General features: G+C 44.5%; 1 protein-coding gene across 1 annotated transcript; it reads left to right on the forward strand.

The window, feature by feature from the left end:
• The first annotated feature begins 6,353 nt into the window (after window positions 1-6,353).
• On the forward strand, window positions 6,354-7,310 carry LOC135975212 (olfactory receptor 14A16-like). Its single transcript, XM_065565348.1, has one exon. It carries the CDS (start codon window positions 6,354-6,356, stop codon window positions 7,308-7,310), a length of 957 nt encoding a protein of 318 aa, XP_065421420.1.
• Window positions 7,311-12,759: the final 5,449 nt, after the last annotated feature.

Below are 12,759 nucleotides of genomic sequence, written 5' to 3' on the forward strand. Positions count from 1 at the left end.
ATGGCTGATGCTTTGTCCCAGAGAAGGAGGCCTGAACTTCCCCAGGTTACCAGCTGAAGTGACCCCGCTCAGTTCAGTCTCGAAGGAGGGCGAGATGGGACAAAGTGGGGATTTCCCCTTGTTATATTGTATGTGATCCTATGTGAATCTTACTGTATTGCATGAATGCTGTGTGTGCCTCAGTTTACCTTGTATTGCACCAATGTCTAGGTGGTGGGAATAAGGGAATGAGACTTATGCCGAGGCTGCCCCAGCTGTCTGCATGCATGCTATGGCCGCCCCTTCATAACCTGAGACCCAGGAGGGGGATGGGACCAGGGATACGAGGGGGAGTGGGCTGCACAGGGGTCACTGAGGGCAGGGTGTAAAGGGGAGGGGCTGCACAAGGGTCACTGATGTGAAGGTGTGAGGGGGATGCACAGGGGTCACTGAGGGCAGAGTGTGGATGGGAATGGGCCGGGCAGGGGTCATTGGGGCAGGGCATGAAGGGGAGGGGCTGCACAGGGGTCATTGAGGGCAGGGTGTGACAGGGAGGGGGCTGCACAGGGATCTCTCAGGGCAGGGGTGAAAGGAAGGACGCTGAGTCGTGGTCACAGGTGACAAATCTGAAGACTCTGCCCAGCAGCCCAGCGACGGTCCATAGCAGCTTGCGGCATACGGGCCCTTGGCAGGGAATCGCTAAGGGCAAGGATTGAAGAGCCAGCTGTCATCCTGCCATGAGTTCCAGGACTCTGTTTGTGGGGGTGCTTGTGATTAACTGCTCCCTAGTTCCGTTGACTGAAGGGTGAGTTCACAGCTGTCATTCTCAGGACCTCTCCGTTTCATGGTTCAAGGCAGCAAAAGGAAACTAGGGTAAAGGGGTACAACTTGGAACCCCATGGTGCAATGACCCCAGATGTGGGTCACTAATGCTGCCCTATCCCACCATGAGGCACACCAAACTTGAAAACTATCCGAGTGACCATGTGGATTTTAGAGCACTTACAAGAGTTAAGCTTTAAATCACATAACATGGCTGGAATGGAAAGCCAGGCCCTTTCTCTGTCTCGGTGTGTACGGACTGTTCACAGTGAACCTTTCCTTAAATATAGTGAGGGATTCGAAGCATGAGGGAATAAACTGAGCAGATGGAGACCTTTCTGACCCGTATCACATTAATGATTTGTGCACAAAAACAGCCCTAGAAACTTTTTCTCTCTGCAACCCCCTCAATCAAATGACTTTTTGGAGAAATTGCTTTTTCCCCCAGGACTTTTATCTCTGTAACTCTTAGCTCAAATGACCCTAAATTTGGGTCACTAACCCTACCTTGAACCCAGCTAAAGAGCATCAAATTTCAAAGAAATTTGCCTAAGCATGTCAATATTAGTGTTCTTCGGAAGGTCAACTTTTAAACTGTGTCACAAGCAACTTTGATTATACTGGTGCTGCTGCGCCCCCATATTAATCAGTTCATTTACCAGCTGGGTACACATCTCACAGGTTTCTGCCTATTAACCATCATCTTGGAATATTAAAACAGGATTTGGGTGTTAAACCATGAGAACTCAGATGGAGGAATAAACATCACACTAAGTTTCACACTTCAGATGTTTAGCTCATGTAAATTGGCCCAGCTCCACAGCACTATGCCAATTTACACCATCTGGGGATCTGGGCGTTTATGTTTGTTGAGCCTCTCTGCCATACCTGCAACCAGTATGAACTAAACATCTTAAAATGTCATGCAGCATTGCACCTGCAGCCTAATGCGCCTTCAGGGTTGTTTGAGGTAAGGAAATAATGCAATTGCTGAGAAAGCAAGCAAGAGAAGTTGGATCATTCATCCCAATACGAACTGAAGCTCAGATAGAGAAAATCTTAGCAGCACTGAATTCCTCTGAAGTTCTGCCCTGGTGGGAATTAATCACAGCATAACCTTTAAAAGTTACATTCTTGTAATTAATCCCACGGGACAAAGAACTAAGAATGAATAAACAGGTCAGGTACTCGTGACTCATCGGTTTAAACTCACAGGCAAAGAATTTAAAACTGTATTTAATTGATTTAAAACTGTGTAATGGGCCAGTTTCCCAGTTGGAGTAAATCAGCCGTTGCTCCATTAGAATCAAAGGGCCAGATCCCGAGATGGTGAAAATAGCCGTAGCTACTACGAAGACAGTGGAACTTTGTCAATACACCAGCTGAGGATCTGGTCCTTAGTTTTTAGTGTGTGCCTCTGGGTTCCTCTTAATAACCCAATTCAACCAGCCAGGGCAGGCTGAGCTGTGGGCTCCTCTGATGGCTGCATCCCAAGAGCTGTTGATGCAATGCAAGGGAACGACATGTCTGCTCTGGCCGTGGCAATGATGTGGCGTTAATGAAGGAACAGGCTATTCCAGGACAGCTGTGTTTCTGGTGCCGCTGGGCTCTGAGCTATTCCAGGTCACATGATGCTACAGTAAATATATTTTTTTATTCTGCCAACCCCTCGGGGCACCCTTTGTGCCTCAGCCCTCCCATGTTTTTAGCCAAGGGTCCTTCCAGGGATGCTACCACTGTGTGAGATCCAGGGCAGGTGCTGTTCCCCTCTCGGGGATTGGGCTCAGCTAGGGCCCGTTGTTAGGGTGGTTTGCTCCAGAGCTGAGAGCAGAGCTGGGTTCCCAGCCCTGGAGACCATATTCAGACATTTAGCCCCAGAGCAGGGACATCCTGCGCTGTGACCATCTCTGGAGCCTGCACAAGCTGGGGTCAGCTCTAGAGATAGGAGGGGCTTTCAGTCCCTCATCCTATTTAGTTCATCACGTCTCGGCCAGGAGGGGAGCAGGGAGCATCCATCTGTGGAGTGGATCCCTGTCTGCTGGGAACTGCAGAGAGACCCAGCAACTCCAGTGGAGGACACGGAAAGGGCTGTGGGCTAATACAGTGATGGGGGCATGAGAGACAGATAGATCAATAATGACAAAATAATCACAACCCTGGAGGATCAAATGCTTCGCTAGCTGTGAGAAATTCCACAAAAATCTGCATCGTAAGTTTGCTTTTTCAACTGAATATGTTGGTGTATTAATACACAGGGCAGATTTAAGAACATAAATACGCATGACAGTCGGAATTCTTGAAGACTTTTACTATCAATTTAATCTGGCACCAGCCACACTTATTTATTTGTAAATTTTTCTAGCAGCAAAAATAGACTTTTCATCGAAATTGGGAAAACCCAAACATTTTTTGTCATTCTGGGAAGTGAGAACAAGGCAATTTTAGGTAAGAGCTGTTGAAAACTGAAGAGTTTTAGCCTCTGCTATCCTTGAAAAACAAAATACATATGGAGGATAGCAGAGATTTTCCATGAACGTGTGTTCAATTGAAAACCCAATTTTCCTTTGAGATAATTAAAGCCAAAAAAGTCTGATTGTCCTTAATTGGAAACTTAGATTTGTGCTAGGATGCGGAAAATTAATAATTTCAATTCATATTAAAATTTCACCCCCAAGTCCCTCTGTTTCATCCTCTATTATTTCTGTTACAAAGGGATAGTTGCAGGATGGTTAATCTGAGTGAGAAGCGAAGTTGACACCAGAATATATTTTAAACATACTAACAACTTGAAGCGAAAACACAGAGTCAAATCTCCCAGCCAAAACCTTTCCATCTTGACCATGCCCTAGGACATCGCCACTGTAGTCTCTGTCCCACACTGCAGCCAGCTAAGGGGCAATGCTGCCAAGACGTGCTCAGAACATACGCATAGTAAGACACTGGCCATCCACCCCACATCTCCCAGTCCTAGAAGACAAGCCAGAGAAAGGGGTTTTGGGAATCAGTGGTACAGGGAGGAGAAGTGACTGGCCCAAGGTCACACAGCAGGTCAGTGCCATAAACAAAAACAGAACCCAAGTCTCCTGCCTGTACAGACATAAAGTCACAGAGGGAAAGGATACAGCACAGTAATGGAGGGATGCTACTAGTCCGTCATCACCCAGAGATGGAAATGCAGTGGGATTTGGTGTCTTAAATAATAAGAACATAAGAACAGCCGCACTGGCTCAGACCAATGGTCCATCTAGCCCAGTTTCCTGTCCGTGACAGTGGCTGGTGCCTGAAGCTTCAGAGGGAATGAACAGAACAGGGCAATTATCAAATGTTCCATCCCCTGTCGCCCATCCCCAGCTTCTGACAAACAGAGGTTTAGGGACACCCAAAGCATGGGGCTGCATCCTGACCATCTTGGCTCTTAGCCATTGATTGACCTATCCTTCATGGACTTGTCTCATTCTTTTTTTAACCCAGTTATACTTTCAGCCCTCACAAAATCCCCTGGCAATGAGTTCAACAAGTTGATTGTCTGGTATGTGAAGAAATTCTTCCTTCTGTTTGTTTTAAACCTACTGCCTATTTATTTCATTGGGTGATGCCTGGTCCTTCTGTTCTGTGAAGGGGTAAATACCACTTTCCTATTCACTCTTTCCAGAATATGCATGATTTTATAGACATTTATCATATTCCCCCTTAGTCATCTCTTTTCTAAGTTAAACAATACCAGTCTCTTTATATCTCCTCATATGGAAGCTGTTCCATGCCCCTAAGCATTTTTGTTGCTCTTCTGTATATCTTTTCAAATTCCAATATATCTTTTTTTTTTTTTTTTTTTTAGTTGAGGCAACCACAACTACACATAGTATTCAAGGTATGGGCGTACCATGGATTTATATGCCGGCATTATATTTTCAGCTTTATTATCTATCCCTTTTCTAATGGTTCTTAACATCTTGTTCACTTTTTTCACTGCTACTGAACATCGAGCAGATGTTTTCAGTGAATGAACCACAGTGACTGCAAGATCTGTCTTGAGTAGTAATAGCTAAATTAGACACCATCATTTTGTATGTATAGTTAGGATTATGTTTTCCAATGTGCATTACTATGCATTTATCAATATTGAATTTCATCTGACATTTGATTGCCCATTCACCCAGTTTTGTGAGATCCCTTTGTAGCTCTTCGCAGTGTGCTTTGGACGTAACAATCCTGAGTAATTTTGTATTCTGTGCAAATTTTACCACCTCACTGTTCACTCCATTTATGAATATGTTGAACAGCACAGGTCTCAGGGAAGATCCTTGTGGAGCACAGCTATTTACCTCTCTCCATTGTGAATACTGAATATTTATTCCTACCCTTTGTTCCCTATCTTTTAGCAAGTTACTAATTCATGAGAGGACCTTCCCTCTTATCCCATGACTGCTAACTTCATTGAAGAGCTGTTAGTGTGGGACTTTGTCGAAAGCTTCCTGAAAGTCCAAGTACCCTATATTAACTGGATCACATTAGATTAGCTACCCTGCAGTCATCTGGTCCAGAGGCTGATTTAAGTGTTGGTTTATTTACCACATTTAGTAGTTTTTGCGATTTCATATTTCATTTCCTTCAGAACTCTTCGGTGACTACAATCTGGACCTGGAGACTTATTACTGTTTAATTTATCAATTTGTTTCAAAATCTCCTCTACTGACACCTCAATCTGGGACAGTTCCTCAGATTTGTCACCTAAAAAGAATGGCTCTTGTGTGGGAATCTCCCTCACATCCTCTGCAGCAAAGACTGACGCGAAGAATTCACTTAGCTTCTCTGCAACGGCCTTGTCTTCCCTGAGAGCTCCTTTTGCACCTTGACCATCCAGCGACCCCACTCATTGTTTGGCAAACTTCCTGCTTCCAAAATACTTAAGAAAAATTGCTTAACTTTTGTGTCTTTTGTTAGTTGCTTTTCGCATTCTTTTCTGGCCTGCCTAATTATACTTTTACACTTCTCTTGCCACAAATCAATGTGTAAATCAGTAGTTGGCCATTTACATGGTCTTGGGGTGGAATCATTACAGAAAAGCTGCCACGTAGGAGGCTGGGTGAGTCAATGTTAAACTTCTCTGGAAAGTGGGAATCACTATTTCAGCATTGCTATCAGTATTAGCCTTGTTAGTATTTATATTTCATGCCCAAATTTAGAGCCTTCTGTTTCTCACAATCGGGTACCATATGGGCTATTAATGCTGGATGTAGTTGTACTTTGTTCCAGCCTTCATACCGCATTGGCCAGATCCTCAGATGGTGTAAACTGATCCATCGCCCTTAGCTTTAAAGGGGATAATCCAGTATTCACCGATGTGACAATGCATCTCACTAGTGCTCTGACTCACAGGGGTAAGGAGCACTCTCAACTTCGAGTCTGTGGAAGTGACAAGAACTGTGCACCTTTGACATTCCCATCATGGGATATTACGGAGAGAGAATTAGATCATTTTCTCTGTCAGTCTAATCTTGCCCATTGCCCTTGTCCTTCCATCCACAGGCAGGACACAACGAATGGAGAGGGAAATGTCCAACCGAACCACCGTGACCGAGTTCCTTCTCCTGGGATTCTCTGACATTCGGGAGCTGCAGATTTTGCACTTTGTGGTGTTTCTGGTGATTTACCTGGCAGCCTTGATGGGGAATCTTCTCATCGTCATAGTTGTTACCTTTGACCACCACCTTCACACCCCAATGTACTTCTTCCTGATGAATTTGTCCATTCTAGACATCGGCTCCATTTCTGTCCCAGTCCCCAAATCCATGGCCAACTCCCTCATGAACATCAGGTCAATTTCTTATTCTGGATGTGTCACACAAGTCTTTTTCTTTATATTCTTTGCTGTAACCGAGTACTCCATACTCACCGTCATGGCATACGACCGATACGTCGCCATCTGCCAACCACTGCACTATGAGAGAGTGATGAACAGGAGAGCTTGTGTCCAAATGGCAGCCAGTGCCTGGATCAGTGTTTTTCTCTACACTGCAGTGCACACCGGGAACACGTTTGCACTATCCTTCTGTGGAGGCAACATGGTGGATCAGTTTTTCTGTGAAATCCCCCAGCTCCTCAAACTCGCCTGCTCTGACTCATACCTCCATGAAACGGCGGTTATTATCTTTAGTGTTTGCTTAGCCTTCAGCTGCTTTGTTTTTATAGTTGTGTCGTATGTTCAGATCTTCACCACAGTGCTGAGAATCCCCTCTGAGCAGGGCCGGCATAAAGCTCTCTCCACCTGCCTCCCTCACCTCACTGTGGTCTCCTTGTTCTTTTTCACTATAGTCTTTGCCTACCTGAAACCTACCTCCAGCTCAACATCAGGACTAGATCTCATGGTGCCTGTTCTCTATTCTGTGGTGCCTCCAATGATGAATCCAATAATCTACAGCATGAGGAACAAGGAGATCAAAGCTGGCCTGAGGAAACTCATGGCGGGGAGGTTATTCACCAAAAATGAACTGTCCATCTTTCATCTTTGATCGTGATTTCTTTCTGTGTTTCTTTTTAAATATAATAAAATGAAAACATTATTGTCTCCCTGAAAACATGTTTTGAAATCTGCTTATGCAGAAAGGGGCATTTACACTGGTAAAAATGCAGAGTCAAGACAATGGACTTACTATCTATTTACAACTGTATAAATAAGATCAGAATCTATCCATCTATCCTGTATTACCACCCACCATCACACCATCTCAGCTCCTTCCACCTACAATGAATAGCCATAATCAAGTTCCCAATGGACTCGATGAGGTCTCTGACCCTTTTCCTTTTGGGGGTATAAATGCTGCTTTGGATACCATGGCTTTTGGTGAATTGTTTGCTTGTGTGACAGAGTGTGGTGTTATGGTGTCATGTTGTGAATTTTGTTGTAGTATATGTGGAAATATTGTCACGGTAACAGGACAAGTCTGACCTGGCTCAATGGCAGCCTATTGTGCTGCATTCCAGTCAGCTGCCCTGCCTGGGAGAGGTCTTTGACACCTCATTGAAGGACCATCATTGAGAGCCCCCATCAATGCTAGTCTGTGGCCATTGATCTTTATTGTGTCTCCGCTACTTGCCCACTCCCAGGGAAAATGATTTTTCTATACAGGGAGCCCACAGGCATGGAAGTGGGAGATGGAACTTCACAGTTTGAACCCATGGCCAAGAGACTGGGGCCTTCTTAGCAGTGTGATGCCCCTGTTGTGGTTGCATGGAGCCATCCATGGCCACGTGTAATAAAGACTTTCAGAAGCAAGATGGCTGTGGGACTCTGCCAAGTTTGAAACATGGATGAACCCTGGACTCACAGATCAGTCCGGGGGAGGGGGATTCTCAGAACTGTCTTGTTTTACAGATCTGTGTCTGTCAAGGGCTTACAGCATAAAGTTTCCCTTTGCTACACCCATGTTCCTTGCCTTCCTGCCCTGTTCTTCTTAAAGAGGTTTAGTTAGAAGCCAAAAGGGACCACAGGCTAGGTGAAGCTCTGGTGGAGTGTGTGAGTGATTGGGGGCTTGGGAGAACTCAGACACTGGTTTTGAACTCTAAGGCAGCTGGACAATGGCCTCCCACAGTCAATGGAAGGGGATCAGAGTGTTCCCTAGAGCCCCAGAGCTAGAAACACTGGTGAGACTCTACCCAGATGCAGTTGCCTTGGAAGTACATGGCTCCCATTGATTGGGCCCTCTTGCAAGAGACAGGTGACTGGACAGCTGGATAAGGGCCACGTTCTAACACCTTCCTTATCTGCCTTTTGTATTGTTTTATTGATCGGTTGGTCAATTTGGTTTTGTTCTTTTATTCTTTTGGGGGAGGAGAGGGAAATGATTGTTACATGGGGTGTCAATATTTGGTCTTGTGGTTGGGAAGCCAATGTGTCAGCTCTTTGATATTTCTATTTCCTGAGCAAGCTGAAGGTTTGCTTTCCACAATGACCAAGACATGGGAAGGAGCCTCTGTAGCTTTGTGCATGGCTGTTTTCCTACTGAAAGGATTATTTGAATGGTGCTGGGATTGTATTGTATTAGTAATGACATGTTAGGGGCCTTGCCCCTTGGATAAGTGCCTAATTTATTCATTTAGATGGGAAAAAATGGGCTGAAGGTGTTACCATAACCCAGTCACTGTCCAACACTAAACACTTTTAAACAAGTTCCGGAGCTTGGTGTCCAGAGACCACAGCCTGCTTCTCACTATGGCAAACACACCACTAAAAATCCGGTTAACCTTTTATTAAATATCCAGACAGGAAAGGAAACCACTCACAGTATTTGAAATGTAAAGTATTAAGTCAGGCTTTCATTTTATCCACACCCCTTGTTCCTTTCCCTTTAGCTGGAGGCAGTTTTTAAAAGGAACCCCCCCCCCCCCCCCCCCGCAGCTATCTGGCAGTCCCTTAAAGGTATCAGAGGGCTTGTTTTCACTATGGGGAGATCGACACAGGGATTGATTTAGTGGATCTAGTGCAGACCTACCCCAGTCCTCCACCTCTCTGAGAAGAGTAAGGGAAGTCAACCAGAGAGCATTTCCTGTTGATGTAGCGCAGTTAAGAAACCAGGGTAAGTCGACCTATGTTATTCATGTAGCTGGAGTAGAGTAACTTAAGTCAAATTACCCCGGTAGTGAAGACAAGTTCAGGGATGGTAATAACAATGCTTTTGAGGAAAAGAGAAGAAGTTGGGCTGGAGCTCTCATTGTTGCTGTTGCTGTTACTGTCCCATCTTAGAAGCAAAAGCCTCCGAGTTTGTCAGTCCCTTCAATGGTATCAAAGATGGAAATAACTGTGATCCCAGGTGGTGGCTGGGATTCAGCTGGAGCCGGTAGGGGTGGCGATGTCCTCTGGGCCCTTCTCTGTTGCCCAGGGTCAGGATGACGAAGGCCTGGGGTCCCAGGAGACAGTAGGCGTGGCAGCCATGATGGTGAAGCTCAATCCGGAATCCTCCATCTGTTCTTCTTTTTGTTCTTTCTGTACTTTCCTCACAACATTCTTTCTTTCATTTAGGGCCCAGAAAGGGAGTGATGGGTACAATAGTCCATTCCCCCATTATTTTCTCCTCAAATAAGTCTTAATATCCAGCATACCAATTTTGGATCATTAACTTTCTTAGTGAACGGAAGGTTTATTTTCAAAGATAATTGGAGTTAATTCCTATATACAATGTTTTACTATTTCTATCTTCACATGTTAAACTTCAATTCTCTTTGGCTGTCATTCCTCCCAATTCTGATGTAAAAGTGTGTTTGTAAACAGAGATGCGCAATCTTTGTTATGATGAAAAAAGTTGCTTTTTATTGAAATAAATAAAGTGAAATAAAGTGAAAATTTTATCAGACATTTTCCAGAGTTTTGTGAGGATAAAAATAAAAAGTTGAAAATTAAATTAATTTACTCTTTGGGTTTTGCTTTTCTTCCACTTTTTCTCCTCCCCTCCTTCATTTTTCCTTAGAAAAAGAGAAGAATGTAAAAATAGAGAAAATGGGGACAGAAGTAGTAAAAAAAATATCTTCTGTAAAAAATGTTTTTTTGGGGGGAGTAAGTTTCAAAACCTTTCAAATGAAAATGTTTTTGAAATTGTTCTGTAGATTCGTGAAATATTTTGTTTTTCCCAATCAGCTTTATATTGATAACTTTTTAAAAAGTTACATTAGTTAGCACCTGTTCGTAACACTTGTCCTTGCCTGATAAGTAACCCTATTTAGGAATTTATTCATTATGCTGTATTTAATAAATCTTGGGTGCCATATATATAAATGCTAACATAAGCATATATAGCCTTGGGAAACTAATACGTGATGATTGTTATAGCAGATGTTTTCTGTTGGGGAATCAACATGGAAGAGTGATTGTGGGATAAGAAATACCCACTAAGAGATATTAACTTAAAGAATTGTTAGTCCTCCCAGCTGTAAATAATCAGGCCTTCAAACACAAATCAGGTAAACTGAGAATGTATAGAAATGACATCACACCATATGTTTCTGGGAGAATATTCTTGGGAACAAGGTTTCCTTGTCTGACAACCAATATAATAATACTCAACTCAACCTTCTTTTCTTCACTCAACCACTCAGCAGGTGAGTTGGGCGTTGAAGAGAGAATTGGCCCAACCCATCTGGACCTTATCACCAGCCTCTCAGTGGGGCCTGATAGAGGACAGCTGCTCTTTCTAAAGAGCCAGAGGGAAACAGGAAATAGGGGAGGAAGCTGTGGCAGAGGCTGCAGGGCTCAGTGGGCTCCTACAGGAGACAGACTTTTGTCCAAGGGGAGAGCAGAAGCAGATCCTGGGAAGGGATGAAAAGCTGTTCCCAACTTGGAAACTCGAAGATAGACAGACAGGGAGACCTCACTGAGGAGGGGCTGTGTCCGGCTTGGGACTGGTCTGGACAATTCTTTTGTACTTATATTGAAATGTATGTTAATAAGCCAGACCCCAACAAGGGACCCATAAGCCAAATGGAAGTCGGGCACTGCAGAGCTATCCCAAGCCAGCAGGGGCGCTCCAAACTACCCTTTCCTATCCTAGCTACATAATTTATGGATATTGATGTAGACCTGAGAAGGGTTTGTTTGATCAAGGGTGGAGACTGAAGACTGGCATTCCCAGAGGGGCAGAGTTAAGGTTGCAAGAGGAAATCTGCCTTTACTTTTCCCCTTAAATTCTTTCAAGGGCTGCTTGGGATTTTTCACATGAGAGATTCTTCCCTTGAAAAATGTGATTTAATCAAAACTGACATTTCCTGCTGGGCAGCTGGGAGCCTTGGAGATGAGCAGACAGCATGGGCATCTGGACAGCCAGGCAGCTGAGGAATCAGCCAACTCACAGAACCACAGAAGCATAGAATCATAGAATATCAGGGTTGGACGGGACCTCAGGAGGTATCTAGTCCAACCCCCTGCTCAAAGCAGGACCAATCCCCAACTAAATCATCCCAGCCAGGGCTTCGTCAAGCCTGACCTTAAAAACCTCTAAGGAAGGAGATTCCACCATCTCCCAAGGTAACCCATTCCAGTCCTTCACCACTCTCCTAGTGAAAAAGTTTTACCTAATATCCAACCTAAACCTCCCGCACTGCAACTTCAGACCATTACTCCTTGTCCTGTCATCTGGTACCACTCAGAACAGTCTAGATCCATCCTCTTTGGAACCCCCTTCAGGTAGTTGAAAGCAGCTATCAAATCCCCCCTCATTCTTCTCTTCTGCAGACTAAACAATCCCAGTTCCCTCAGCCTCTCCTCATAAGTCATGTGTTCCAGCCCCCTAATCATTTTTGTTGCCCTCGGCTGGACGCTTTCCAATTTTTCCACATCCTTCTTGTAGTGTGAGGCCTAAAACTGGACAGAGTACTCCAGATGAGGCCTCACCAATGCTGAATAGAGGGGAATGATCACGTCCCTCGATCTACTGGCAATGCCCCTATTTATACAGCCCAAAATGTCGTTAGCCTTCTTGGCAACAAGGACATACTGTTGACTCATATCCAGCTTCTCATCCACTGTAACCCCTAGGTCCTTTTTTGCAGAACTGCTTCCTAGCCACTCATCCCTAGTCTGTAGCAGTGCATGGGATTCTTCCGTTCTAAGGGCAGGACTCTGCACTTGTCCTTGTTGAACCTCATCAGATTTCTTTTGTCCCAATCCTCTAATTTTTATAGGTTCCTCTGTATCCTATCGTTACCCTCCAGTGTATCTCCCACTCCTCCCGGTTTAGTGTCATCTGCAAACTTGCTGAGGGTGCAGTCCATGCCATCCTCCAGATCATTAATGAATATATCCAACAAAACCGGTCCCAGGACCAACCCTTGGGGCACTCCGCTTGATACCGGCTGCCAACTAGACATGGAGCCATTGATCACTACCCATTAAGCCTGACAATCTAGCCAGCTTTCTATCCACCTTATAGTCCATTCATCCAGCCCATACTTCTTTAACTTGCTGTCAAGAAT

The sequence above is a fragment of the Chrysemys picta genome, chromosome 13, assembly GCF_011386835.1.
Source record: "Chrysemys picta bellii isolate R12L10 chromosome 13, ASM1138683v2, whole genome shotgun sequence".
NCBI lineage: Eukaryota > Metazoa > Chordata > Testudines > Emydidae > Chrysemys > Chrysemys picta.

Bases quoted from the DNA above. Each gene is read 5' to 3' on its own strand.
- LOC135975212 (XM_065565348.1), top strand. From the start codon at position 6,354: ATGTCCAACCGAACCACCGTGACCGAGTTCCTTCTCCTGGGATTCTCT.